The 26,221-nt window shown below is 42.2% G+C and overlaps 1 protein-coding gene across 7 annotated transcripts in view; it reads right to left on the bottom strand.

The window, feature by feature from the left end:
* Positions 1-26,221, bottom strand: part of ZNF536 (zinc finger protein 536) — a 467,918-nt gene that overhangs the window by 17,458 nt on the left and 424,239 nt on the right. For 6 of the 7 annotated variants that reach the window (XM_073555023.1, XM_073555019.1, XM_073555020.1 and 3 more), the window contains one exon: positions 7,943-8,095. The exons of the other annotated variant lie outside the window; for it this stretch is intronic. In XM_073555023.1, coding sequence (XP_073411124.1) covers positions 7,943-8,095 — 153 coding nt within the window. The remainder of the gene's footprint in view (positions 1-7,942; positions 8,096-26,221) is intronic. 7 annotated transcript variants of the gene reach the window in all.

A 26,221-nucleotide genomic window follows, 5' to 3' on the forward strand; every position in this document is an offset into this window, starting at 1 on the left:
ATTTCTTGTCAATTTTTCTTTTCCGTCCACATCTAGGGAGGTTAGCCACAGTGCCATGGGCTTTAAACTTCTTGATGACATTGCACACGGTAGACACAGGAACATTCAGGTCTTTGGAGATGGACTTGTAGCCTTGAGATTGCTCATGATTCCTCACAATTTGGTTTCTCAAGTCCTCAGACAGTTCTTTGGTCTTCTTTCTTTTCTCCATGCTCAATGTGGTACACACAAGGACACAGGACAGAGGTTGAGTCAACTTTAATCCATGTCACCTGGCTGCAAGTGTGATTTAGTTATTGCCAACACCTGTTAGGTGCAACAGGTAAGTTATAGGTGCTGTTAATTACACAAATTAGAGAAGCATCACATGATTTTTCGAACAGTGCCAATACTTTTGTCCACCCTCTTTGTTAGGTTTGGTGTGGAATTATATCCAATTTGGCTTTAGGAAAATTCTTTTTGTGTTTTTTCATTTAAGACAAATTAAATGAAGATAATAATACCAAAGAATTTGTGTTTGCAATCATTTTCAGGAAGAAACTGAGTATTATCTGACAGAATTGCAGGGGTGTCAATACTTTTGGCCATGACTGTACATGTGTATGTATGTGCAGTGTGTGTATATACATGTGTATGTATGTGCAGTGTGTGTATATACACGTGTATGTATGTGCAGTGTGTGTATATACACGTGTATGTATGTGCAGTGTGTGTATATACATGTGTATGTATGTGCAGTGTGTGTATATACATGTGTATGCGTTATTATATTTGAATAAACGTTGATTTTTTTTCTTGTTCAAGCCAAATGTGGATTGTTGTTCATGAAAAAGAAAAAAAAAAAAATCCCCTGAAAATAAACCTTAACCCATTCTTTCGGGGCAAAAAAAAATTTAAGAACCTGTCTTATTTTCGGGGAAACACAGTCATGGTTTGGCTCTATAGGCTTTGGTCTCCCAATAAAAATTCTACCTTTTTTGTACAGATCAGATGTGCCAGTTATGAGAAATCTTGTATAAAAACCATATGCAAATCAGGCGAGAAGTGCACTGGGGGTGTGTCAATGCACTTGGACTGCTTCTTCTTGACGCTTCCAGTGAACTCCCAGCCTGAAATGCGTATGGTTTCTACACTAGATTTCTCATGAACGGCACACTGGATCTGTACAAAAAAGGTATTATTTTAATTAGCACTAAACCGCCTATATAGCTAAACCACTGCTGCCATGTAAAAAAAATGTGCCGACAAGTTCCTTTTAATGGATGATGCTCACAAAAATTGTACAGCACTAACTTGAAATTCCATGCACAGTGTTTAGTCAAAAATAGCACAGTGCGGGGAAAGTCTGTGTACTGGCCGCAACGTTGATTCTCAATAGTTAGGGTTCCCAGAAGTTTGACACCCCCCATGGTCATAGAGTAATGACACAACCTAGCGCTATTCTATCATTCCATGAGATGAACATACTCCTTTAAGCTACTTCCCCTGGTACGTTACATTTGGCACCTGTGTAGGTAGTAACATTATGAATTCACGTCATCTGTATCTTTCTTAGATCTTATATTTAGGCAGTGGTCAATTAAAGTGGTCAGGGATTAAGGCCTAGAATCTAGGCCTTAATCTTTTGCTATCTGCCGGCACAAACTGCAAATTAAAGATGGGAAAACCAGTCGCCTATTATAAAGCACCCACCATTTCAGGATATGACTTCTACTCTGCAAGGATGGCACACAATTAGTGATGAGCAAACATGCTCGGATAAGGCCTCTTTCACACTTCAGTTTTTTGCATCAGTCATAATCCGCCAAAAGGACGGATGGCGGATCCGTTGTAGAACTGATGACAACGGATGCCACCCGTCCGTTTTTTTTGACGGATCCGACAAATGCAGATTTTTAAAGGAATCGCAGCCTGGAAAAGGAGAGAGAGAGGAGAGAGAGAGGAGAGAGAGAGAGGGGAGAGAGAGAGAGAGGAGAGAGAGAGAGAGGAGAGAGAGAGAGGAGAGAGAGAGAGGAGAGAGAGGAGAGAGAGAAGAGAGAGAGAGGAGAGAGAGAGAGGAGAGAGAGAAGAGAGAGAAGAGAGAGAGAAGAGAGAGAGAGAGGAGAGAGAGAGAGGAGAGAGAGAGAATTTTTTTTTTTTTTTTTTTTTTGTCTGGCAGCCAGAAAGAATTTCGGGTTAAAACAGTGTCTGGAGGATGCGCCAGAAAAAAAAAAAGTTGCAAGCTCCGTTTTGAAATCTTTGAGGATGGTAACGGACAGCAACTTTTGGCAGATCCGCAAAAAAAACGGATGCAACGGACGGCAATCCGTCACAATCCGCCAATAATGGAAGTCAATGGGGGAAAAAACGGATCCTCAAAAAAAAATTGCGGATCCGTTTTTTTCAAAACCTGGCGGATTGTGACTGATTGTAAAAAACTGAAGTGTGAAAGAGGCCTAAGGTGTTACCCGAGCAAGCTCATGTGCTAACCAAGTGTCTTAGGCATGCTCAAAAAATATATTTGAGTCCCCGCGCCTGTATGTCTCGACAGCCGCAACACATGCACGGATTGCCTAACAAAGAGCACGTTCGAGCATGCTGAAGACATTAGCATGCTCGGATACGACTTTATCCGAGCACGTTCGCTCATCAGTAATCCCAACCCAAAAAGTTACTTACATTCAGCACCGCCCCTCATCTTTCCTAGTGCATTCTGCTAAGCAAAGTAGCTACCCCTCTAGACGTTACCATATAGAACTTGGATCAGTTTTCACTCTAATTGTTCCCCCAATGTAATGGGGGAGGAGTTAAAAATATCCGAATAGCTAGTGACTGTCCCCCTGTGGCTTCCCGCTTGCCTGAATGGAGAGGATGTACAAACTCTGGGGATTGATGTGATGTCACCCTTTGGGCTCAGATCCTCCATTCACTCAGTCTCACCTTGGGGAGCAGCCGACTCTTAAGTAGCAGTGACGTCCATCGGCACGTCTGATGCCAGGATTACAAAAGTGGCTTTGAAAAAAGGATGTTAAGGTGGAGCATAGATATTTAGTCCTTTTGACAGTCGTTTTAGGACAAGGGTTACATGGGTATTCCTCTTCCCTTTTTGGCTAATTTTTCCATTAGACTACAGACTCCAGTTTAGTTCCATTGTCTACTGGAGTGTGGGGTAATAGGACATCCACCTCATCCTAGTAGATGAGGACATCATCCCAATGTATGGGTTGTGCTGCAGTAAATGAGAAGCCTTTTGTGTTCCAAATCGGTTCTTTATTGCACCAACGCATTTTGGCACTGAACGCGCACTCTTACCCATCAGATCCCACAGCGGTCCTAATGAATACAGTGTATGAAGTGTAAAAAGCACCGGTCCTTTCACTGGGCAGTGGCTTTTCTTGGGTACCATCTTCACTTCAATAGGAGATGAGTTCCAGAACCCGAAAACATCCATCACACAGAAAAAGGAGCTGGGAGCTGCACTGTTTTGCACCGTACACTGTTTACATCTAGTCATTTCTGGAGCTGAAATCAGCTGAGTAGTTGGACCCCCACCAATATGATATTGATGACCTGTTCTAAAAATAGTTGAACAGCCCCTTTATGGATGAAATTATTTAAAAACTTGACTAAAAACTACAGAAAGCTCTAAATCACAATTGAAAACTCTTAGATTGAGGCATTAGAATAATGGAGGAAAATTAAGGAACTTTAACAACTCAAAATAAAGATTTTGCATTTTGTTAGACAAAATATGAAAATAACACAAAAAATCCTCTATAAAAGGAGAAAAAAAATGTAAAAATAGGTGAAAATAACGTTTTACTGTCCAAAAAGTCTTTACAATCACAAATTCTCTTTTTATTCATTACCACTTAGTACACATTTTGCTTTTATTTTCCTTGTATAATATTTATATTGTATTGAATTTACAGTACAAAAAAATGCTAAAATTTTCAAATCTCTTCTAATATTAACACCCCAAAAGATTCCTCTGAATTCAATGTGTCCGACGTTTCTAGGATAAGATCAATATCAAAAGTAGTGGAGAAAATTATTAAAAACAAAAAAAAGCTCTAAACCATCAGTAAGAATTCTTAGACTGGAATTAAAATAATGGAGGAGACTGGAAATTTAGAGATACCCATAGTGCAGATTTTGCATTTTGTTATGTAACATCCTCCCCCCCAAAAAAAAATCCATTCTAAAAGCTAAAAAAAAAAATTTTTAAAGACAGGTTAGGATTAGTGATGAGCAAAGTGCATGGATACGGCGTCATCAGAGTAGGCTTGGGTGCTGAGTGTCTTCTGCGTGCTCGAAAACTATGTTTGAGTCCCCACGGCTGCATGTCTCGCAGACAAGGAATCCCTGCATGTGTTGGGGCTGTCGAACACATGCAGCCGCGGGGACGCAAACATATTTTTCGAGCATGCCAAAGACACTCAGTTAGCACCCGAGCATGGTTAGATAACACCTTATCTGAGCACGCTCGCTCATCACTAGCTAGGATGTTTTTTTACTATCTATTTAAGAAGGCAAAATTGTGGTGTTTTTCCGCGCTGCTTAAGATTGAAGACAATCCAGAACCAAGAGATATTATAATGCCTTTTTTATTCGACGCGTTTCGAAACTCTCTCACAAATCTTCTTCAGGAAGAAACCACATAAGATCACACTTACATAAACATAGGTTCTTTATCTCAATGTGTTCTTATGTGGTTACTTCCTGAATTAGTGTGCTATACCTCAAAACGTGTCGAATAGAAACCTCACTAATATCTCTTCGTACTGGATTGTCTTCAATCTTCAGCAGCGTAGAAAATCACTACAAGTTTTCCTTCTTAAATCTCCTATTGGTCTGGTGACCCGTGGATCTGCAGTAGTTGATTACCTGTTTTCAAAGCGATTTTTTAACTATTTTAATATAAATCAAGTCTGTCGGATAAGACCCTATTTGCACTCTTTTGCCCTCCAACTTCTTTTTTCACTATCTGTAAAGTCTATACAATCGCAGATTTTCTTGTGATGGTTATTGCTTTGTATATTTTGCTTTCATTTTATTTGTATTACACTATACTGAATTTGAAAAATAAAAAATAAAAAATTCCTAACCCCCCCCCCCCCAAAGACTCTTCTAATGAATGAAGATTACCCTCCCCAAAAAAAGATTCCTCGGTATTAAATGTGTCTGAAGTTTCTAGGGATTTTACGAGTTATTTTCGGCCTCACTTGTTTTATTTATTTAGACTTTTCTTTACATAAGCGGGGTCGGACGAGATCGATGACCGACGCGGATGAACTGAAGTTTTGGAACATTGATATAAATTGTATACTAATTTCCCCCCAAAGCCTATATACATATATATATATATAAGTTGTAAACCTGGAGATCTTTAACGCAGCTGCTTATTGCTAAACAGTGCCTTGTCCAGAAGGGGACAATCTGTGCCTCTAATTGCTGTCACTGAAGCCGAGATTCATTATGTGACTTTCCCATTAAAATGTGAGCATTAATTTGTATAATGAAATATCACCCGCTGCAGTGTTCATTAGCCATGCCCTACTGTATACTGAACATTGTTAGCTACCTAGAAACTGTAGTTAATTTTGCTAATGGATATTTCTCTACTTAGTGTTTTGCTATGAAATTTATACTGTAACATTACCTCTTAAACTTTTAAAGAAATTTAAATTCAATCAATTATTCCAAACAAAAGTTTTGGGATGTCATTAAGCCCAAAATTGCTACCACTGCAATGTTACAAAAAAAAAAAAGAAAAGAAAAAGAAATTAACAAAAAAAATAACAGAAAAGCAAAAAATAAACTGTTTAGCAAAAAAGAGATGAGTTTGATTCTTACTCCCAACTAAGAATAAAGAGTTTAATGGAAAGTCAACGGCGAGATGTTTCACTTTTTTTTTTTAATTTGCGCTGTTTTGGACTATTAATTTTTTATAAATCATGAAATTTAGTTATAATATTTTTAAATCGTGAAGTTGAAATATATAATAAGAAATAGAGAAAAGTTAACCAATGACAAGGTCCAAACCGGTCAACCCTTTCTATTCAAGTTGATCAGCTTCTCAAATCAGGAAGAGATGGAATGAGGTTATTCCGGTTTCCAAATATCATCATCTATCCAATGTATATAAGATAACTGGTGGTACTGATGAAGATAGTCACTCCTGCAGGCAAACAGTTGAATAACTAGCTACACCACTCAACTCCTCTTGATCTGACCATGCTTCCAAGAGAAACAGGGAGCATAGGTTCCCTTGGGTAGACTTGAATACCTCGACCTGGTAACTAGAGATGAGCAAATTTGATCGGAAACAATCATCTAATCAGAATTTTCCATATTTGTGCCAAATTTATGCCTGACGATCGTTTTTAAACATATTCGCCCATCTCTTGTCCCATTGACTCCAATGGCGTTCGGCGAATATTGCAAATAAAATATTCGCCGGCGATCGTAAACCGAACCGAATATAGAAAAATTTGCTCAACTCTACTGGTACCCACTGCCGAAGCCTTACTCTAAAGGCTCCTTGCTCTGGCTCATGGAGTAGGGTCATATGCCCTAAGAGGTTGTATGGACAGGGGTTGTCAAGAAAGGACAACTCTTTTAGTACAACGCTTTAACAACCCAAGATCTGACGTTTACACATTTGGAGAGTGTAACCGATATGGAACCTATGAATGAACTTTCCTTGAAGATGCAATATACCGTGTATGAAAAATTATCCTTAGATGCATGCATATTTCAAGTTGTTCAACTTCTTTTTTAAGTTTACAATGGGGGATCTACTTTTCTAGAGCACTCTAGAATCTATAGCCTCGATTATACTGGAGCATAGAAAAGATGCCACCCTTGAAGGCTCTGGAATCTATGGCAATTCATTTGTAGAATTGACATCTATAGCGCTAGATGCTTTAGAATCTACAGTAGAGCTGACCTAGGACCTTCTAAAACATATAGTACCAACCCCCTATAAGTTTGATCACCCAATATATTGAAGTTAATGTTTAATAACATCACATAGTCGCAGTATTGGACTCCATACGAGCCAGTAGCTCGTGGGGTAACAGCACAAGGGTTACAAAAATAGGCAGATGTGTTGATGACCATCAGTGTAACATCTGTCCATTAATGGCTATGGTCATCTTTAAGGAGATGAGCTACCCTTGTCATAAAAGCTACTTCATGGGTTAGTAATCAGGGTTCGGATGATTTTGAGAATTTGGGCTTATTTTGGCTGAAGCCAATGGGCTAGCTGAAGAAAAATAGCTACTTAAAGTCAAACTCATAATTTCATGAACAACTAGCCATAGAATTGAGAGAGTTCATTTCCTATAAGATACTTCTCAAGTTACTGAAAACATTCCCTAAACATGGAGGGCTCAGATTAAGTAGCCATAGTGTGGGCATACTATACGTACGTTGTCCAGATCATAAATCTTCATCCATGAAATCGAGGGTGGTCACAAAGTCTATCCATGTTAAATCCATCTATATATGGCCTAACTACGATATCTGATACAATAACTAGGCTGGGACTTAAGTTGGGGAGAGCCACCGATTACTTACAAAAAACAAAAGTGATCAATGACACCCGGGGATGCGATGTGCACCATCATAAGGATGATGTTCATGGCTCAGGGTCAAAAGGATAGGCAAATGTCTCAATGTTGGTGAGACACTTCGCTAATTCCAATTGTCAACCATAACTGAGCCAAAATTAATGATTTTCTGAGCTGGGGCACTATGACCATCTCTTTTCATCAGAAGCCAGATGAAAACTTTTTGGGTATGGAGGTGGTCTACAACAGGAGGACTCTCTTGTGCGATGGAGACCTTCCATTGCACAATAACTGGTGGAAACTCTACTTCTAGCATGGACATGAGACCTCACATAAAAACCAGATTCAAGGTAATGCTACGTTCTCGTCCTGGGTTCAGGTCTTACCTGTATGTATCCTCAAATGCACCTTTAGGTGATGTGAAGTCCTAAAGGTTTTCCCACAGTAAGGACAGTCCTTCATAGCTGAGCCAAGGTTTCTGTCCCTCATCATAGCTTGTTGTTGTGCTCCTGTACATCTTCCAGTGTCGTCCCCCATATCTGTAACACAGAGACGATCACTTCTAACATCACTTCAGCCAGACGCTGGTTAATTATAGCAGGGACGGTATCAGTACTCTGTCTGTCTGTTTCATTTGTTCTGTCAATTCTTGTGATTGTGATTCTTGGGGATAATTTCATCTTTTTAATCATTATTTTAAGCAGCATATGGTATCTTAATAGTGAACGGAGTTTTAGAAGAAAAGAACCAGCTGTGGAGGCAGATGCTGGGATTTTTTTTTTCAAGGCACCAAAAACCCAAAAGTTTGAAATTAGAAGAACTCCGACAATCATGTACATTATTTTTACCTTACATGATTGTGATCAATTACTCCCTTGGATCTAATCAAAGTGAGGGGAAGGCCTAGATGCGAAACACTAAATATGTGCATCTATACTTAAACTCGATCACCCCTAATGTTACTGTGATATTTATTTGCCCAATTTGGAAAATCTCAGAACTAAAATAGAACTCATCAAAGACACGAGCTCTACTGCATAAGCGTTTCTAAAAGTTTTGAAAGTATTTCTTTTCTACAATTATAATTTTATATTTCCTATTGTGCACAATATATATATGTTCCTGGAAATGCCTACCACCCAGGGTTGCTTCACGTATCTCCTCAAGATAAAGACCGGACAGGCTTTCTTGTGGAGGCCATCCGTGCAAGAAATCACAGGTTGCTGAGCATACAATTGACAGAAGATTGCTGATGCATGCATCCCTTCACAGGCCAGAAGGACACTTTTGACCATCGATGGGTGAAAGTAGCCCTATTGCTACAGTAAATGTGTGGCTCCGATGCATTGCATACAAGTCTTCCTTGCCATATTGGGTAGTCAGTTGACCGGCAGCTTTCTCCAAGGAGCCCTTCTTGTTATGTGATAGGTTTATAAAGTACAACTGGATCTTTTTAGGAGAAAAATAATTAAAATGTAAAAATTCCTGATGAATGGGCAACTTGAATCCCAATCCAGCTGCAAATTTAGACAGCCATATTCCTATTATACCCGAGCATGAATTGTACAGTGGGTACGGAAAGTATTCAGACCCCTTTAAAGCTTTCACTCTGTTTCATTGCAGCCATTTGGTAAATTCAAAAAAGTTCATTTTTTTTCTCATTAATGTACACTCCCCGCACCCCATCGTAACTGAAAAAACAGAAATGTAGACATTTTTGAAAATGTATTAAAAAAGAAAAACTGAAATATCGCATGGTCATAAGTATTCAGACGCTTTGCTCAGACACTCATATTTAAGGCACATACAGTCCATTTCCTTGTGATCCTCCTTGAGATGGTTCTACTCCTTCATTGGAGTCCAGCTGTGTTTAATTTAACTGATAGGACTTGATTTGTAAAGGCGCACACCTGTCTATATAAGAGCTCACAGCTCACAGTGCATGTCACACCAAATAAGAATCATGAGGTCAAAGGAACTGGCCAAGGAGCTCAGAGACAGAATTGTGGCAAGGCACACATCTGGCCAAGGTTACAAAAGAATTTCTGCAGTACTCAAGGTTTCTAAGAGCACAGTGGCCTCCATAATCCTAAAATGGAAGAGGTTTGGGATCACCAGAAGTCTTCCTAGACCTGGCCGTCCAGTCAAACTGAGCATTCGTGGGAGAAGAGCCTTGGTGATAGAGGTAAATAAGAACCCCAAGATCACTGTGGCTGAGCTCCACAGATGCAGTAGGGAGATGGGAGAAAGTTCCACAAAGTCAACTATCACTGCAGCCCTCCACCAGTCGGACCTTTATGGCAGAGTAGCACGACGGAAGCCTCTCCTCAGTGCCAGACATGTGAAAGCCCGCATAGAGTTTGCTAAAAAAGAAAACACATGAAGGACTCTCAGACTATGAGAAATAAGATTCTCTGGTCTGATGAGACGAAGATAGAACTTTTTGGTGATAATTCTAAGCGGTATGTGTGGAGAAAACCAGGCACTGCTCATCACCTGCCCAATACAATCCCAACAGTGAAACATGGTGGTGGCAGCCTAATGCTATGGGGGTGTTTTTCAGCTGCAGGGACAGGACGATTGGTTTCAACCGAAGGAAACATGAATGTGGCCAAGTACAGAGATATTCTGGATGAAAATCTCTTCCACAGCGCTCTGGACCTCAGACTTGGCCGAAGGTTCACCTTCCAACAAGACAATGACCCTAAGCACACAGCTAAAATAACAAAGGAGTGGCTTCAGGACAACTCTGTGACTATTCTTGAATGGCCAAGCCAGAGACCTGACCTAAACCCAATTGAGCATCTCTGGAGAGACCTGAAAATGGCTGTCTACCAACGTTCACCATCCAACCTGACGGAACTGGAGAGGATCTGCAAGGAAGAATGGCAGAGGATCCCCAAATCCAGGGGTGAAAAACTTGTTGCATCATTCCCAAGACGACTCATGGCTGTACTAGCTCAAAAGGTGCTTCTACTCAATACTGAGCAAAGGGTCTGAATACTTATGACCATGTGATATTTCAGTTTTTCTTTTTTAATAAATTTGCAAAAATGTTTCAATTTTTGCTTTTTCCAGTCAAGATGGGGTGCAGAGTGTACATTGAGAAAAAAAACGAACTTTTTTGAATTTACCAAATGGCTGCAATGAAACAAAGTGAAAAATTTAAAGGGGTCTGAACACTTTCCGTACCTACTGTATATGTTTGCTGTCCTCAAAATTTTGCAATGATCCCCAGTAGCGATGAGCGAACGTGCTTGGATATGCTGTTATCGGACCATACTCGGGTGTTAACTGAGTGTCTTCGGCGTGCTCGACTAATATGTTTGAGTCCCCACAGTTATATGTCTTGCCGCTGTTAGACAGCAGCAACACATGCAGGGATTGCCGAACAAATAAGCAATTCCTGCATGTGTTGAGGGTTTCGAACAGTCTTGATATATGCAACCTCGAGGACTCGAACATGTCTTTTGAGGACACCGAAGATTAGCACACGAGCATGCTTGGATAACACCCTATCCGAGCACGTTTGCTCATCACTAATCCTCAGCTAAAATTATTTTTAAAAATTATTATTTTTTTTTTTTTACATGAAATCCATTCCAGGTTGAAGCTTTCTCTATTTAAGTTAACTGGGGAGAGAAGATGTGGAGGGAGCGCACTGCTAATGTACAGTATGTATAAATGTATGTGTGTGTGTGTGTGTGTGTGTGTGTGTGTATCTATCAGGCCTCAAATGGTTAAAAAATATTAAGGGAAATACGAAGAAACCAATAAGCGGCTAAATATCCAATAAAAAATAGCCTTTTTGTATTTCTATTGAAAGGACTTCCATCTTCATTCTGCACGGCATATTATAAATGGGATTCGCCTTTATTCTCATTCCCTTCTTTTTTTTTTTAACATACATTTTTAAATAGAGCAGCTGCCTTCACTGTGCGCTCGCCGGCGATTTCTCTATGCAAAGAGTATTTGGCACTAAATGCATATAAATGCACACTGGTATACGTCCGCTCCATAGCCGGTATTGATCATTAATAGCTTTCGAATGCTAGCATTTTAATTAATGCGAGCACGGGAACATTACTTCATTGAATTGTCTCAGCCATATGTGTCGGGAACAAATTCTATTGTTATCTTATCAATATTTACACAGCTGGAAAATTAACTAGGACCCGTTCAAGAAAAAAAAAAAAAAAAAATCTTTCATGCACGGATGGCGTAAAACACTCCCTGCTCCAAGAATCGCTCATAAATGACAATGTAGCTGTATAGAATGGGAAAAAAAAAAATAATAAAAAAAATAATAAATAGATGATTCTGGGTTTACGGGCAGACTTTCCAAGCTGGAAATTTAAAGAGGCTTTATAAAAAAAAAAAAAAAAAAAAGTTTATTTAAAAAATACCTTAAAGGTAATGAAGGATAGAAATGTTGTGATCCGTAGAATATCTGCATGAAAAAAGAGTAATAAATGAAATTCTAGGACTTGGGATGATTTCAAAATACCTTGAAATTACTGAAGCAATTAGATTTCATCTTCTGTGATTTTTTTTTTTTCCAAAATGCCAGAGACACTTTTCATCTGGCTTGAACTGGCCCACGGGAGAACAGGAGAATCCTCCGGTGGGCCCCATTGTATGGGTTGTACAGGATTAGCAAACATGTCAGCTTTCTTCCAAAAACAGCGCCACCACACCTATTCAATGGTTGTGTGTGGTATTGCAACTCAGTCCCATTCTTTGCACTGTTGAGCTGCAATACCAGCCACAAACTGTGGACTGAAGTGGAGCTATTTTTAGAAGAAATCTCAGCCATTTTTTTCTTCTCTATAAATGGAAGACATGTAGATTTCCCTTTACTGAATCGTAGTTAAATCTATATCTATATATAAGGGTATTGAGGTAGGCAAATCTGACAACCATCACTAGGCACAGGATGTTTTCTGACAACCTTTGACTGTTCACCATAAACAGCACCTTCTTCTGGCAGACACGGGCAATAAAAAATTACTTTCCTACCACCGCCTTCTCCATACTGCACTCAAATAATTACCATTATCTCATGGGTGGTACCACCGCACCCACGAGATCTGAGGCAATAGCACCGCCGTGCCCTTTCTGCAACAGCCAGGATCAGAGGTGAAGCCGATTCCAGCAGTTTAAAGGGGCTGCCTCAATTAAAATGGGTACAATTGTAAAATGTTTGTAAAAATGAGCATCTTTGCAATATATCTTTTATTAAAAATCTGCTCCGTCCCAAAAATAGAGGGATTTTTAACTGTATTGTTTATTGCTTGTTGCATAGGTTACTGGCCACCTCTGCAGTCTATCAGCAGTGGCCAGTTTCTTAGGCAAAGAGCTCAATGCTTGAAATTAATCTTCTATACAGTTTTCAAGAACTATCCAACCAGTTTCGGCCCAGAGGCAAAACGGTCTCTGTCCACAGCACACATTTTGGGCCAGTGGTGTTATTCCGAACTGTCAGTCATCAGGAACGAGGGACCAAGAATCCACGAGGCAGGGAAGCAGTGTGCTCCTAAAGACAAAACATGGGACAAACCCTTTAACTTTTACTTGCCAAGTCTCTGAAAACATCCTGGATTCATCCAGAAATGAGAAGAGCTCCAGAACTTCAGGAAGAGTTGTCAAACCTGAAACTTTCCGGAAAACTTCTGGCAATCAGTGCTTTCTTGGTGAACAAAAAGATCAGAAAATGTGGAACAGAAGATGCTTAGATGGGGCATGGAAGACACAAAACCGATAAGAGGACATAGTTATGGGAAAACCTTCCAGATGGCCAACTCTAAAACTTGTTAAGTATGGTTTGCCCTTACCATTAACCATAGCATCTACAGACAGTCCAACCGGAAGATAGAAAGTGTCCAAGTGTTTACTAAAGTATAGAGAATGGGGTAAGAAGCATTGAACATGACATTCTGTCGACTGACTCCATGCAAGCCAAAAGTGTTGGGAAACTTTGGATGCCTCACAAAGCAAGAACTTGGGTTACCATTGTTCGGTAATGGCTACTTATGTTCTCTTATGTTGTTCGAACGGGGACATCAAGAGTCAGGGACTGCGAGTAGGATAATGAGGGTTGTATGCCCGAGAAAACCACCAAACCTCATAAGGATCCCCTCTCCCTCTGTAAGGAGAGATGTTTAGATAGATTCAATTTGCAGTAATAAAATTACATAAATACGACATAAACATTTTAAATCTGCCTTTGACATGGTTTACAAATAGATATGACACAAAAAGCCGTACATCATGGGGTAATTTAAGTGTTTGTAGAACTGTTTACGAAATTGGCTTGTTAAAGTTTAACTTATTCATGGCCCCTAAAAGAACAAAAAAAAAAAATAGACTTTAGTTAAATATTTTTTAAGAAAAATTTTAATGGATATTTTTTCAACTTACAAGGAAACGAACCCTGTAAATTTTTCCTTGGCATCAAAGGAGATTTTGAGGAGGAACAGCTTGAAGATGTAAAGCGAAAATTTAATAGAGCGGGACAAAACATAATTCCTATGTGGGTTTTTTTGTATGTGTGTGTTTTTTATAAAGCTATGTAGATATGGTAATGACCTAGTGAGACAATTGAGAAGGCTTTATAAGAATCAACAAAGGCACAAGACACACACAGAGGTATGTGGGTGGCCAGGAGATGTGGCCTTTAAGATATTCCATGCTATAAGCTTCTTAAGGAGAACAAGTTCTTCTAACGCTCATGAATAAAGAACCATTGGTGTCTTGGGTACAATACGAAGCTGCAGGTCGCCATTTTTATCACTTAAAAGAGGTGTAAGCTGCATCTTATCTAATGTCTGGGGATATTTGGCGACTTAACACTCAGCCTATAGAACCTTCTTTGAGTTGTAGATAAATTTTTAAGGGACTTCTTCTAGTATGGTCGTTGACTTTACTTTAACGCACATTGCCACTGAAGGTTATTAATGCTAAAGGAATTAGTCCACCTGATAGGTATTTTGGGGCTATAGGTGTTGAGTTACAGAGCAGAAGATATTTTCAGTGCCCAAATGTGGTGCGGGAAACATTTTTGGAAGGCTCATCTGGCAACAATCATATCACTTGACTATATAGCTAGTGTCAACGTGTAAAAGCATCATTGTTTGTCCTCCAGCCCTACAATATAGTAAGTATTCACCTAAGGCTGGGGTCACACCAACTTACATTCTTTCATCTGAAAGAATCAGGCCGATCATGCTAATGACACTGTGATCAGAGTGTGTGCGGGATTAGAGTGTGAGCACGATCAGAGTGTGATCAGTGTGTGCCATCAGAGTGTAATCAGTATAATCAGTGTGTCAACTCTGCCTGATCAGTGTGTGTGATCAGTGTGTGAACTCTGCGCAATTAGAGAGTGCACTCAGAGTATGTGCGCGATCAGTATGTGCGATCAGAGTGTAAGGCCGATTATACTAATCATACTGTGATCAGAGTGTGTGCGATCAGAGTGTAAGGCAGTTCTCTTGAATGAAGAGAAGATGGAAGAAAAAATCACGTCAAAACCAAACAGCACTTAGATGTCGAACCAAACTTGGGAAGGCTGCAATTACTGTCACAGTAGTTCTCTGTAAAACATGCAAATATCTCAGAAAACTATCAGATAGTAAAAAAATAAACCAAAACGGGTAATTGTTCAGTGGTTTAGAAATGGTCTTTTGGTGAAATGTGGATAACTGAGTCTCTGGAAAAATGTGGATGATATTCCAGGTCTTGGTAAAAATCACTTTAATAGAAAATGTTAAAAAGTCATCTAAAATTACATGATGTACAAAGCGACGCGTTTCGGTTCTTTGTCAGAGTTTAAGCTGGCGATTTTTACCAGGAGCTGGAATATCATCCCCATTTTTCGATTAGGAACCACGATTAGGTTGGATCCTGGCTCTGTGCACACTGGACTTTTACTCCAAGTAATTGGTGAGCTGGCACCCTCTTTTTCAATTGACTTTCTTGGCTGAGATTGTGAGCAGCAAAAGTTTTCCAGGATCGATTTTAAGTAAAGTAAAAAGAAAAAAATAATAAATATAGCAACTACTTTTTGGAATTTTTGTCCTTTCTGGATTTTCTATTTTCCAACACTCCATCTGCTAAACTTCCAACCCCATCAGACAACAGCTAACATCTCCAATCATCCAGCATCTTAGTGGCCCCCTGCGTGCCAGTGTTTTACTGTATATTCGCATATTTTCTCAGATTTTTTATTTTTTTTTCTGCAAGACCAAGACGGTAATTCCACCAGAACTGAATCTATAACAACAAATTACTTGCATTTACACCGGTGGAAAAGTCAATGATTAATTTCAAGTATTGAATTTATTTCAATATATTTCATTAAATTTATTAACTTTTCCAGAAAAAGGAAAAATAAAAGAAAAACAAATCTGCGGCAGCATTTATTGCTAAAAAGCAAATATTAAATAAGCTCATAAAAAAAAAAGAAAATAACTGAATCTCAAAGTCTCCCCGGCTTGTTAGTGTCTGAATTAGCCATGTGAAATGAAGGCATTTTGTAAAAGATGTATTCTGAGGGCTACAAATAGGGGCCTGGTAGCTGGGAGGCAGGAAATCTGCACTTAGTGGGTCCGGACAAATCCTAATCCTTTCTTTATTTCTCGACCTGCATTTTTTTAAAGCATTCAAAGTGAAGGGTGGTTACAATCCACAGCGCATTCTGTCTCTGTATGTTCTCCAACTGGGGAAGAAAATAGAGTTTTAAAAAATTGTGAGCTTCGAAATATGTGATGTCAAAAAAAGGACAAAATTAATTGCATGGAGGGGACAATACATCATAGAATAAAGTTAAATTAAAGAGGCTTTTCAGGACTACTATATTGATGTTACAATATCTATAGGGGTCTGACATTAGGAGCCCCTCTGATCATGTCCAGAGGCTGGCGCCAGTTCATGGCGAACGGAGCCGGGCATCATAGCTCTTTACATTGTGTAGTGGCTGTAGCTCTTATTGAAATGAATGTGACTGCAGTACCCAAGAATTGCCACTGCATGGTGTGCAGATCTATGGCTTTGTGTACTTCCGCTCATGCGGGACCTCTTAATTGCTGGTCGATGTGGATGCCAGATGTCTGACCCCCAATTGATCTCATATTGTGAACATATTAAGGTTAGCTCATCAATTTTATAGTATAGGACTTCCCCTTTAAATTTCATAGAATCGTAGAGTTGGAAGGGACCTCCTGGGCCATCTGGTCCAACCCCCTGCTCAAAGCAGGATTCGCTAAATCATCCCAGACAGATGTCTGTCCAGCCTCTGTTTGAAGACTTCCATTTAAGGAGAACTCACCACTTCTCGTGGCAGCCTGTTCCACTCATTGATCACTCTGTCAAAAAGTTTTTTCTAATATCTAATCTGTGTCTCCTCCCATTCAGTTTCATCCCATTGTAGTGGGATGTAGTACTTTGCATTTTTCCCTGTTAAAAACCATTCTGTTAGTTGCTGCCCACTTCTCCAGTTTATTTATATCTTTTTGAATCCTCTCTCTCTTCTCTAGTATTAGCTATCCCTCCTAGCTTTGTGTCATCAGCAAATTTAATCAGTTTACCCTCAATTCCCTCATCTAAATCGTTGATAAAGATGTTGAACAATACAGGGCCCAGGACAGAGCCCTGTGGTACCCCACTTGAGACATTCTTCCAACTGGATGTGCAGCCATTTACGACCACTCTTTGGATCCGATCACTAAGCCAGTTATGAATCCACCTAACAGTTGCCTTGTCCATTCCATACTTAGTCATTTTTTCAATAAGGATTGTGTGAGATACTTTGTCAAATGCTTTGCTGAAGTCAAGATATACTGTATCTACAGCATTTCCTTGATCCACCCAATCAGTGATTCCATCATAGAAGGAAATCAAGTTAGTCTGACATGACTTATTAGTTACAAACCCATGCTGACTCTGTTTAATCACTTTATTCTTATCCAGAAAGGTATACTTATTTATAGGGTAATACCATTTTTCTGGAAATGGGGTAAGGTATAGCTAAGACCTCACACCTCGAAGGTCTAGGTTCACATATCAAAAATTCCACGTTTCCGGGAGAAGCCCACAACTAGGTCAAAAAGAAAGAGAACTTACCCAAATTTTGCCCAAAACCATCATGTTCGGTGTTTCTGCGTGCTTTTGTGGTGTTTTTAGGCCTTAAAAAAAAAATCTTGATTTTGCACTTTAAAGGGTTTGTGTCCCATGATGTCTTTCCAGGAAAGCACTGCTCTACTGCTTTCTGTGGGCAGTGAGCTCCTGCTTACTTGACAGTTCGGACCAGTGGCTTCATTGTGCTGCGATCTGTGTGCTTCCCGATGCTGCGCTCCCATATCAAAGGGACACAGAAGCACTAAAGCTGTCCCTGATTGGGCGCTAATAATATGTGGCTGCGATCTAGCTTCATAGCAGAACTTACAACTCTTTGAAAAGAGCTTGTAAGCATGGCAAATGTTGGAAAACTGCTGCTAGACTGCAGAGGTAACTGGATCCCTCCTCAACAAGCCATAAAAAATAAAATATTTTAAAAAATTTAACAAGTAAATTGTGAAGTTGCTTATATTTACAAGCACTTTGCAATTTTTCCCATCTAGAAAGATGGGAATAACACGTTAATAAATTGGTGCATATGACACACAGCAGTGTTCAGCTCCCTCTTTCTGCACCAATCTCTGCAATTCGGGTAAAGTAGAACAAAGGAGATGACAGCCTTTCCTATATACTCAGCAGCCTAGGAAAGGTTCCTATACTACTGTACTGTATATAACACCAATTCACTTCATATACATAATAATTTAGAAATATTAATGTCTTTTTTCCACATTTCCACAAGGATTTTGGCGACTTCATGTATTAGGAAAAATAATTACAGTAAATTACATTTTTTGCCACTTTTACATAAACTATAGCACTAAATGTCATAAATCACTACAAATCCCAGCAGTCACAGTCCACAATGCTTCCCCATGACACACATGTACTACTTCACTAAATCATTTTCTGCATCAATCGAGGATTTTTCATTCTCGCCGTGCCCATATAAGGTCGCGTTAAACATCTCTGTTATTAGGAATTGGCAACAAATGTGTTTAAGGGAAGGACTATTTTAAGAAGAAAAAAAAAAAACAGAAGGAAATCGCTAATCAGAATCAAACACCACTGATTTCTCGCTGCTTACTATAAACCATGCCAAAAATCTGTGTGGCAGCAAAATTAAAAAAAAAAAAAAAAAATTAAAAAAAAAAAAAAATCACAAACAGACTTTTGACAGCATTGCATGGGCCTGTGAGCGGCTGACACTGAGCAGGCGGAGAACACAGGCCTGGGAGCAGCTCTTTAATGTCAGCTAATATGCTGGAGAGAGGAGGGGTCCAGGCCACAGATTGAGTTAGAGGGCAGGTGCGTGCCTTACATAAGATGCCGAATGTGGAGGAACCCTCAACTCTGCACAAGGCGTAAAACGGCCATTTATGACTTGTGGCAGTACAGGGGTTAAAAGGAAGTCAGCATTGTTGCATTTTTACTATTTGAAGTTTCAAAAACATTTTTTTTGTGTGTGAGGTAGCGCTGTCATCTAAGTAGGGGATCACTCGCTTGCAGCCACAAAACCAGATCCAGCACAGATTTTCTATCAAATCAATACAGTCCTTGCGGTTTATTCACCATCATAAACTATCACAGCAACAGACAGTTCACTTAACAGCATAATCCGCATAGCATCCATTACAGAGTTTCCCTCTGTTAGCAATGTCCTATAGTCATATAGGCTATGCAGTATTCAATGTGCAGGCTTCCTAGCCCCAAGTTATCTCACCCACGTCCGGGTAACCTCATGGTTCCTTTATCATGCAGCCGACATTCATTCCCTCCAGGGAACTAACAGGTGCTGGCAGCCATTACACACAGCCACTCCACAGGCTGTTAGCCAGGAGATCCTTCTCCTAGCGGGACCTTTCACACTGGACCAACCAGGTCCCAGCATTCAGTACATGTGACCTACCCTGGCCACACTATATGGTCTATAGCCATGCCCACCGGGTCACATGACTATGACCTCATCACAGGTCCTTCACACACTCACATAGTCTTTTACTACAGGCGTTTTCAGACCCACCCCTGGGTGGGTTTATAGGTAACCAGACCCGCCCATCTCTCTAGTTACCTGGAGACTTCTCCCTCACATATTAACGCAGCACCTCAGCAATGTCCTTGCTGATCACACATACACAAGTCTCCATCTCAAAGCCACCCACTTTGAGATACGCAACAGCCACTCAATACTCTGCCATTCATCCTTTCCCCTGGGACCTCCACACAGCGCCCCTTAGCGGACACAGTGGTTACTACACCACATACCTCCCCCCTCTGTTCAAACTTGTGGGGTTGAACACACAACATTACATCAGGCTCTTGAGACCGGGCACTCATCACACTTTGCCCCACAGGTCGAGAGAACCTTTTCCATCTGTCATACGGCCTCCTCTCTACGTTAGACCTCCCCCGCCCCCAGCGGTCAGAATATCGGTCCTGATCTTTGACCCTCCAGTTACAGTCTGTCTGCATCATCAGACACTGTCTAGTGACCATCTTCGTCTCTCTATTTGTTCCGTTCCCCGACCAGCTCCATCGGTTGGTACGGTCATCCGTCTTACTTGAGTCTACTGTCTGGCCTGAGTCTGACCCACTCAGCGTCCCAAGGAACTAATGTCTCTCAGCCTCGTATGGCCCGTCGAACTGCCCCTCACTGACATTCTTCGGCCACCTGCCCTGTCACTTCTTGGTGGAACCCTTCGGGTCCTTACATCTTGTTGGGTTGGAGGCGGCCGCCACCTGGTATTCCATACTTCATTAATTCGCCGGCGGTCCAGCCTCAACTGCTCAATTTCTTGCAGGTACCCCACTCGATACTCCACGAGCATTCAAAAGTCTCAGGCTTTCCACGGAGCCAACCACCATGATGGGAATCTTATCCACTTCACTGGACACCTGGTCATCATCAGGAGGGATCCTCACCCTCACCACACTGGAGATATTCACAAGGTCTTGCATTACCTTCCCGGATCTTCCAATGATTCTTCCAATCAGAGCTTTGGGTACCAGAACCACATCTTTCCGCAAATCCAGCCGACCAATAGCCTCCCTTGCTAACTCTAGGTGTCGAGCACCTTTCACATTACTCTGCCTGACCAACTGTTTGGCGTGGAGACACTGCAAATGCATCTGTTTCAAGACAGCTACTCGGTTTGATGTATCTTCTCTGACTGATCTTCTCATCAACTGCCGAGTCTCAAGTGCCCAGTGCACCTTACATGCTTTGACCGCCTCTTTGAAAGCCTCATGCACACCTTCCTCAGCACAGGCCCCTTGCATGTCTTCTGGTACATCTATCACAGACTGGAAGGTCGTGGTCTTGCTCTCTTCCTGGCCAGGAGGCTCTGGCTTTACCACGGACACTTCCCTACAGTTGACCCGACCGGGTGACTGTCTTCTTCAGTTTTTTGTTCACCAACTTCAGGAGATCTCATGTCTTCACTACGCTCTGCCAAGATGGGTACCGGCAGTTCCATCTTGTTATCACTCAGACCCGGCCGATCTACATCTCCGTCCAAGCTCTTCTCCCGCAGTAGACCTTTTACTACTCCTCTGAGTTCATCCATCTCTTCCCTAAGGGTATTGTTCACATTTTGCCACATTGACAGGTGACCTCTGAGCTCCAAGACTTCTTTCTCAAGCCCTTCCACATCCTCTCAAGATGTTGTTCATACTGTGCCACGTTGACAGGTGAACTCTGAGCTTCAGGACTTCTTTCTCGAGCTCCTCCACTCTGTGCTCGGCAGTTTGTCTCATCACTCTTTCTCGTTCGAGATGTTCCTTCACTGTCTCTTTTATTAACTATCTCCTGCTCTTGTTCTCTTTTGGCCAGCATGTGTTGCACCACTATTTCTTTAATTATATCGTGAAAGGGTACCCCTGGGTTAGTCCCGTCAGTCGAGCCCCTGTTACCCTCTGACCGTGTTTCTACTTCCGTTATCTTCTCGATCAGGTTACCATCAGTCCTGTCACGAGTTTCAGTCAGCACAGCACTAGATTCTGTCCTAGTGGTGGCTACTGGCAACAACACATCACAGTCACACCACACCGGTACAGTGAACTCCCAAGGCACTCTCTATCCGTGTGTCAGCTCTGCTCTTTTTGTTTACCACACCCTTCTCATTCATACTGTGGTACCCTTCAGGTGACGTCAGGTCAGTAAATTCGTCCGACGCCATTCTTTCTCCGGTCGCCCCTACGTCTGGCCTGTCCACGTTAGGGGGCGTCAGCGTCTCAGTGTCTGCTAGCCCCACAGTAGAAACGTCTCTATCCTCCTGCCCCACATCATCAAATATCACAAAGTTCGGGCGCCTCTCAAAGGTATGCACCAAGTTTGGTGGCATACTACCACCTTGGCAGTCCCCCTTTTTCATCTCAATCAGGACTCTGTCCACCTTATAATTCACAATGACCCCGTGGACGCAGCGAACTCTGACGTTTATCTCGGTCAGAGATAAAACAAGCGGAGTTCCTGTCAGAGTTACTTGACTCTTTGAATCCAGCTTACCAGGGACTCCTTCCTGGTACAGCATCACGGTACACACCTGCAGCCCATCGTTACTATCCGGAAAGGATATCCCACATTCTGACCAAGACGTACACACACACTGCGGTACTCCAGACATACCCACTGAGTCACCCAGTGCTGTCATTTCTTCAAACTTGGCCCCTTTCTGGACACCACCCCACTTTGGGTTGCCGCCCCCTCCCGAGACTCCACTCCTTTTTGGGTTACCACCCCGATTTGGGTCACCGCCCGCTTCTGGCACACCACCCCCTTTCGGGATCTCCCCATGTCCATTATACCGGTCTTCTTAGACCACAGTTCACACAACACAGTTTATGTTTTAACGATACCACACAAGTCCTTGTTGGCACCACCACAGCTCCTGCGGTCACCGATCACCGACACTACACCAGTTCCTTCTGGTGCTGCCACAGCTCCTGCTGCGCCGTCTTCGTGGACACGCCGATCCACCGGAAGCCGCTTGTCCCCTTCGTAACCTCGCCGAGTTACCGGAAGCCGCTTGTCCCCTTCGTAACCCCGCCGAGTTATCGGAAGCCGCTTGTCCCCTTCGTGACTCCTACTGAGCCACCGCAGGCTGAGTTGAGAAAAGAAGTAAAAAAAAAGAAACACAAAAAACTCACGTGTCCTGTCTGTGTGCTATTCAGGACGTACCATCTCCGCCTGAGACCGTCCAACACACAGGGCGCACCGGGTGCTATTCAGGGAGCCGACCCTCCTCCCAGGGTTTCCTAATACACCGGCCACACCAACACACCACTCAAAACTCACGTGTCCTGTCTGTGTGCTATTCAGGACGTTCCGTCTCCGCCTGAGACCGTCCACCACACAAGGCGCACCGAGTGCTATTCAGGGAGCAGCCCTCCTCCCAGGGTTTCCCAACACACCGGCCTCACCAGGTCCAGGGGCTTAGCGGGTGCTCTTCAGGACATCCATCTTCTCCTGAGACTGCCCAACACTCACGCCTCACCAGGTCCAAGGTCATACCACGTGCTCCAGGGATCCGAATCTTCTCCCAGAACCTCCCAACACTGACCCTCCAGTACCTTTCTCACTGAACCCTCCAGGTACACTGTCTTTCCCATTGACCCAGGTCAGTACAACACGGCTTTCATGGCCGTCACCTGCTGGCCGCGCAGGTTCTTAGACCCCTCTATCGCAGAGGTATCCTATAAGTCTTTTCTCCTGGGGAAACGGATGCACTGGGCTCACCGATCCGGAGAGTGCCTTACTCACTAGGCCGCCCCTCGGTTCCAGAACGACAGCCGGACAGTGGTTCCCCAACCGTCAGCCCTCCTGGCTCAGCGTTGCCCTTAGCAACCGACTTTGCAGTCCTCTTCCGTTGCTCCCAGCAACAAGGCTACAACAATGCCCATAGCATTCTCCACCAAATGTGAGGTAGCGCTGTCATCTAAGTAGGGGATCACTCGCTTGCAGCCACAAAACCAGATCCGGCACAGATTTTCTATTATCAAATCAATACAGTCCTTGCGGATTATTCACCATCATAAACCATCACAGCAACAAACAGTTCACTTAACAGCATAATCAGCATAGCGTCCATTACAGAGTTTCCCTCTGTTAGCAATGTCCTATAGTCATATAGGTTATACAGTATTCAATGTGCAGGCTTCCTAGCCCCAAGTTATCTCACCCACGTCTGGGTAACCTCACGGTTCCTTTATCATGCAGCCGACATTCATTCCCTCCAGGGAACAGGTGCTGGCAGCCATTACACACAGCCACTCCACAGGCTGTTAGCCAGGAGATCCTTCTCCTAGCGGGACCTTTCACACTGGACCAACCAGGTCCCAGCATTCAGTACATGTGACCTACCCTGGCCACACTATATGGTCTATAGCCATACCCACCGGGTCACATGACTATGACCTCATCACAGGTCCTTAACACACTCACATAGCCTTTTACTACAGGCGTTTTCAGACCCACCCCTGGGTGGGTTTATAGGTAACCAGACCCGCCCATCTCTCTAGTTACCTGGAGACTTCTCCCTCACATATTAACGCAGCACCTCAGCAATGTCCTTGCTGATCACACATACACAAGTCTCCATCTCAAAGCCACCCACTTTGAGATACACAAAGGTCACTCAATACTCTGCCATTCATCCTTTCCCCTGGGACCTCCACACAGCACCCCCTAGCGGACACAGTGGTTACTACTCCACATGTGTTAATGCAACTAAACTGGCGATGGAACATTGCAGGTAGAACTAGATTGTAAGCTCTGCAGACACTAGGACTGAATTATCTGCATCGCTCTGGATTGCACCTTTTCAATGCAAAGAAGTTCTGCAGCAGTTAATCCTGTAGGGTGTGCCGTTAAAGGGACACTGTGGACACATCTGATACATTGTCTCATGTATGACCAGGGATGGAGAATGTGAGACTCTCTGCTGGGCATCCCTCGGCTTCTCTCCCATGGGGGTGTAACTAGGTGCAGGGGTTGCAGTCACCCCCTGGCCCTGTGGGAGTCCAACAGGTCCCTTTGGCCCATATGATGAGACTAACGCTATTATAGACTGTTTTTGCACTGGCTCCATCCCTTAAATCATAAGGTATAACACAGCGCTACAGATTTACTAATCCTGCCTTCATAGCTGCTGCAGAACCTCATATTACACACACCAGCTGCTAGAATAATATTTCCAGAAGAGCAAAAGTCGATTCTTATCAATATTAAAGATTGCTCTTGTATTTATAAAGAAGTTTTGCAGCAGCTGTGTGTGTGTATGTGTAGACCTAGAGCACTGAACAAAAATGAAAGACAAGTGTGGGAAAAAATGCTACAAAGTAACAATGTTTTCAAAGATAGAAGTGAAAATAGTTTAACTTTATCAATTAATAAAATGCAAAGTGAATGAACAAAAGAGAAATGTAAATCCCAATAGTATTTGATGACCGCCCGTCGCCTCTATCACTTCTTCTAGTCACTTGCACACAGTTTTTTTAAGGAACCCGGCAGTAGGGAGACATCTTGGGAGACCTGACCACAGATCTTCTGCGTATGAGGCTTGTGCTGATCCTTCTGTGTCTTCATGTGATCCCAGACAGAATGGATGATGTGAGATCAGGGTCGGACCTTGACCCTCAGAAGACCTCGTTATTAATGACATTGGCTCCAAATTTATTCTGTAGACAGACATTGACCCCCAGCATCTAGCCAATCAGACACCTCCCTGATGGTGTTACATGATGGATAAGTATCTGCCTGGATTTCTCAGCATTAAGGACACCATTAGTCCTGACAAATTTCCCAACACCGTTTGCTGAAATGCAGCAACAAAACTTGCAGGACCCTCCACCATGCGTCAATGGTTCCTACAGACCCTCCTTTTTATGCCACTCTCCAGATCTTTGGAAACAAACACCCTTCTGTTACAGTCAAATATTTCACATTTGACTCGTCGGTACAGAGCACCTGCTGCCATTTTTCTGCACCTGTTTCTATGTTTTCATGCATAGTTGGGTCACTTGGCTTTGTTTCCATGTAGAAGATTTGTTTTTCTATTTCAGTTCTTGAATGAAGGCGACTTCTGGCCAGATTTCTGTGAACAAGTAGATAGATGTAGATGGTTCCGACTGGCTGCTGCCATTTCTGAACTGATGGCACTGCTGGACATCTTCCAACTTTGAAAGAAAGTAGCCATGAGGAGTCTTTCATCTGCTGCACTAAGTTTCCTTGGATGACCACTGCATCTACAATCCTCAACACTGCCTATTTCTTAGTGTCTTCAAGCCTGAGAAATACAGGCAGATACTTATCCATCATGTAATACCATGAGGAAGCATCTGTTTGGCTCCAAATTTATTCTGCAGCCGGTCAACAACCACAAGCATAAAGCCAATACAGTTAAGAACGAGGAGTCCTGGAGGTGATGTTCCAGCCATACAGATCCCTGATCTCACATCATCCAGTCTGTCTGGGGTCAAATGAAGAGACAGAAGGATCTGCACAAGCCTTAGACACAGAAGATCTGGGGTCAGGTCTCCAAGATGTTTGG

Source organism: Dendrobates tinctorius, unplaced genomic scaffold (genome assembly GCF_039654945.1).
Source record: "Dendrobates tinctorius isolate UK_male_01 unplaced genomic scaffold, ASM3965494v1 ptg000214l, whole genome shotgun sequence".
In the NCBI taxonomy this organism is placed as follows: Eukaryota; Metazoa; Chordata; class Amphibia; order Anura; family Dendrobatidae; genus Dendrobates; species Dendrobates tinctorius.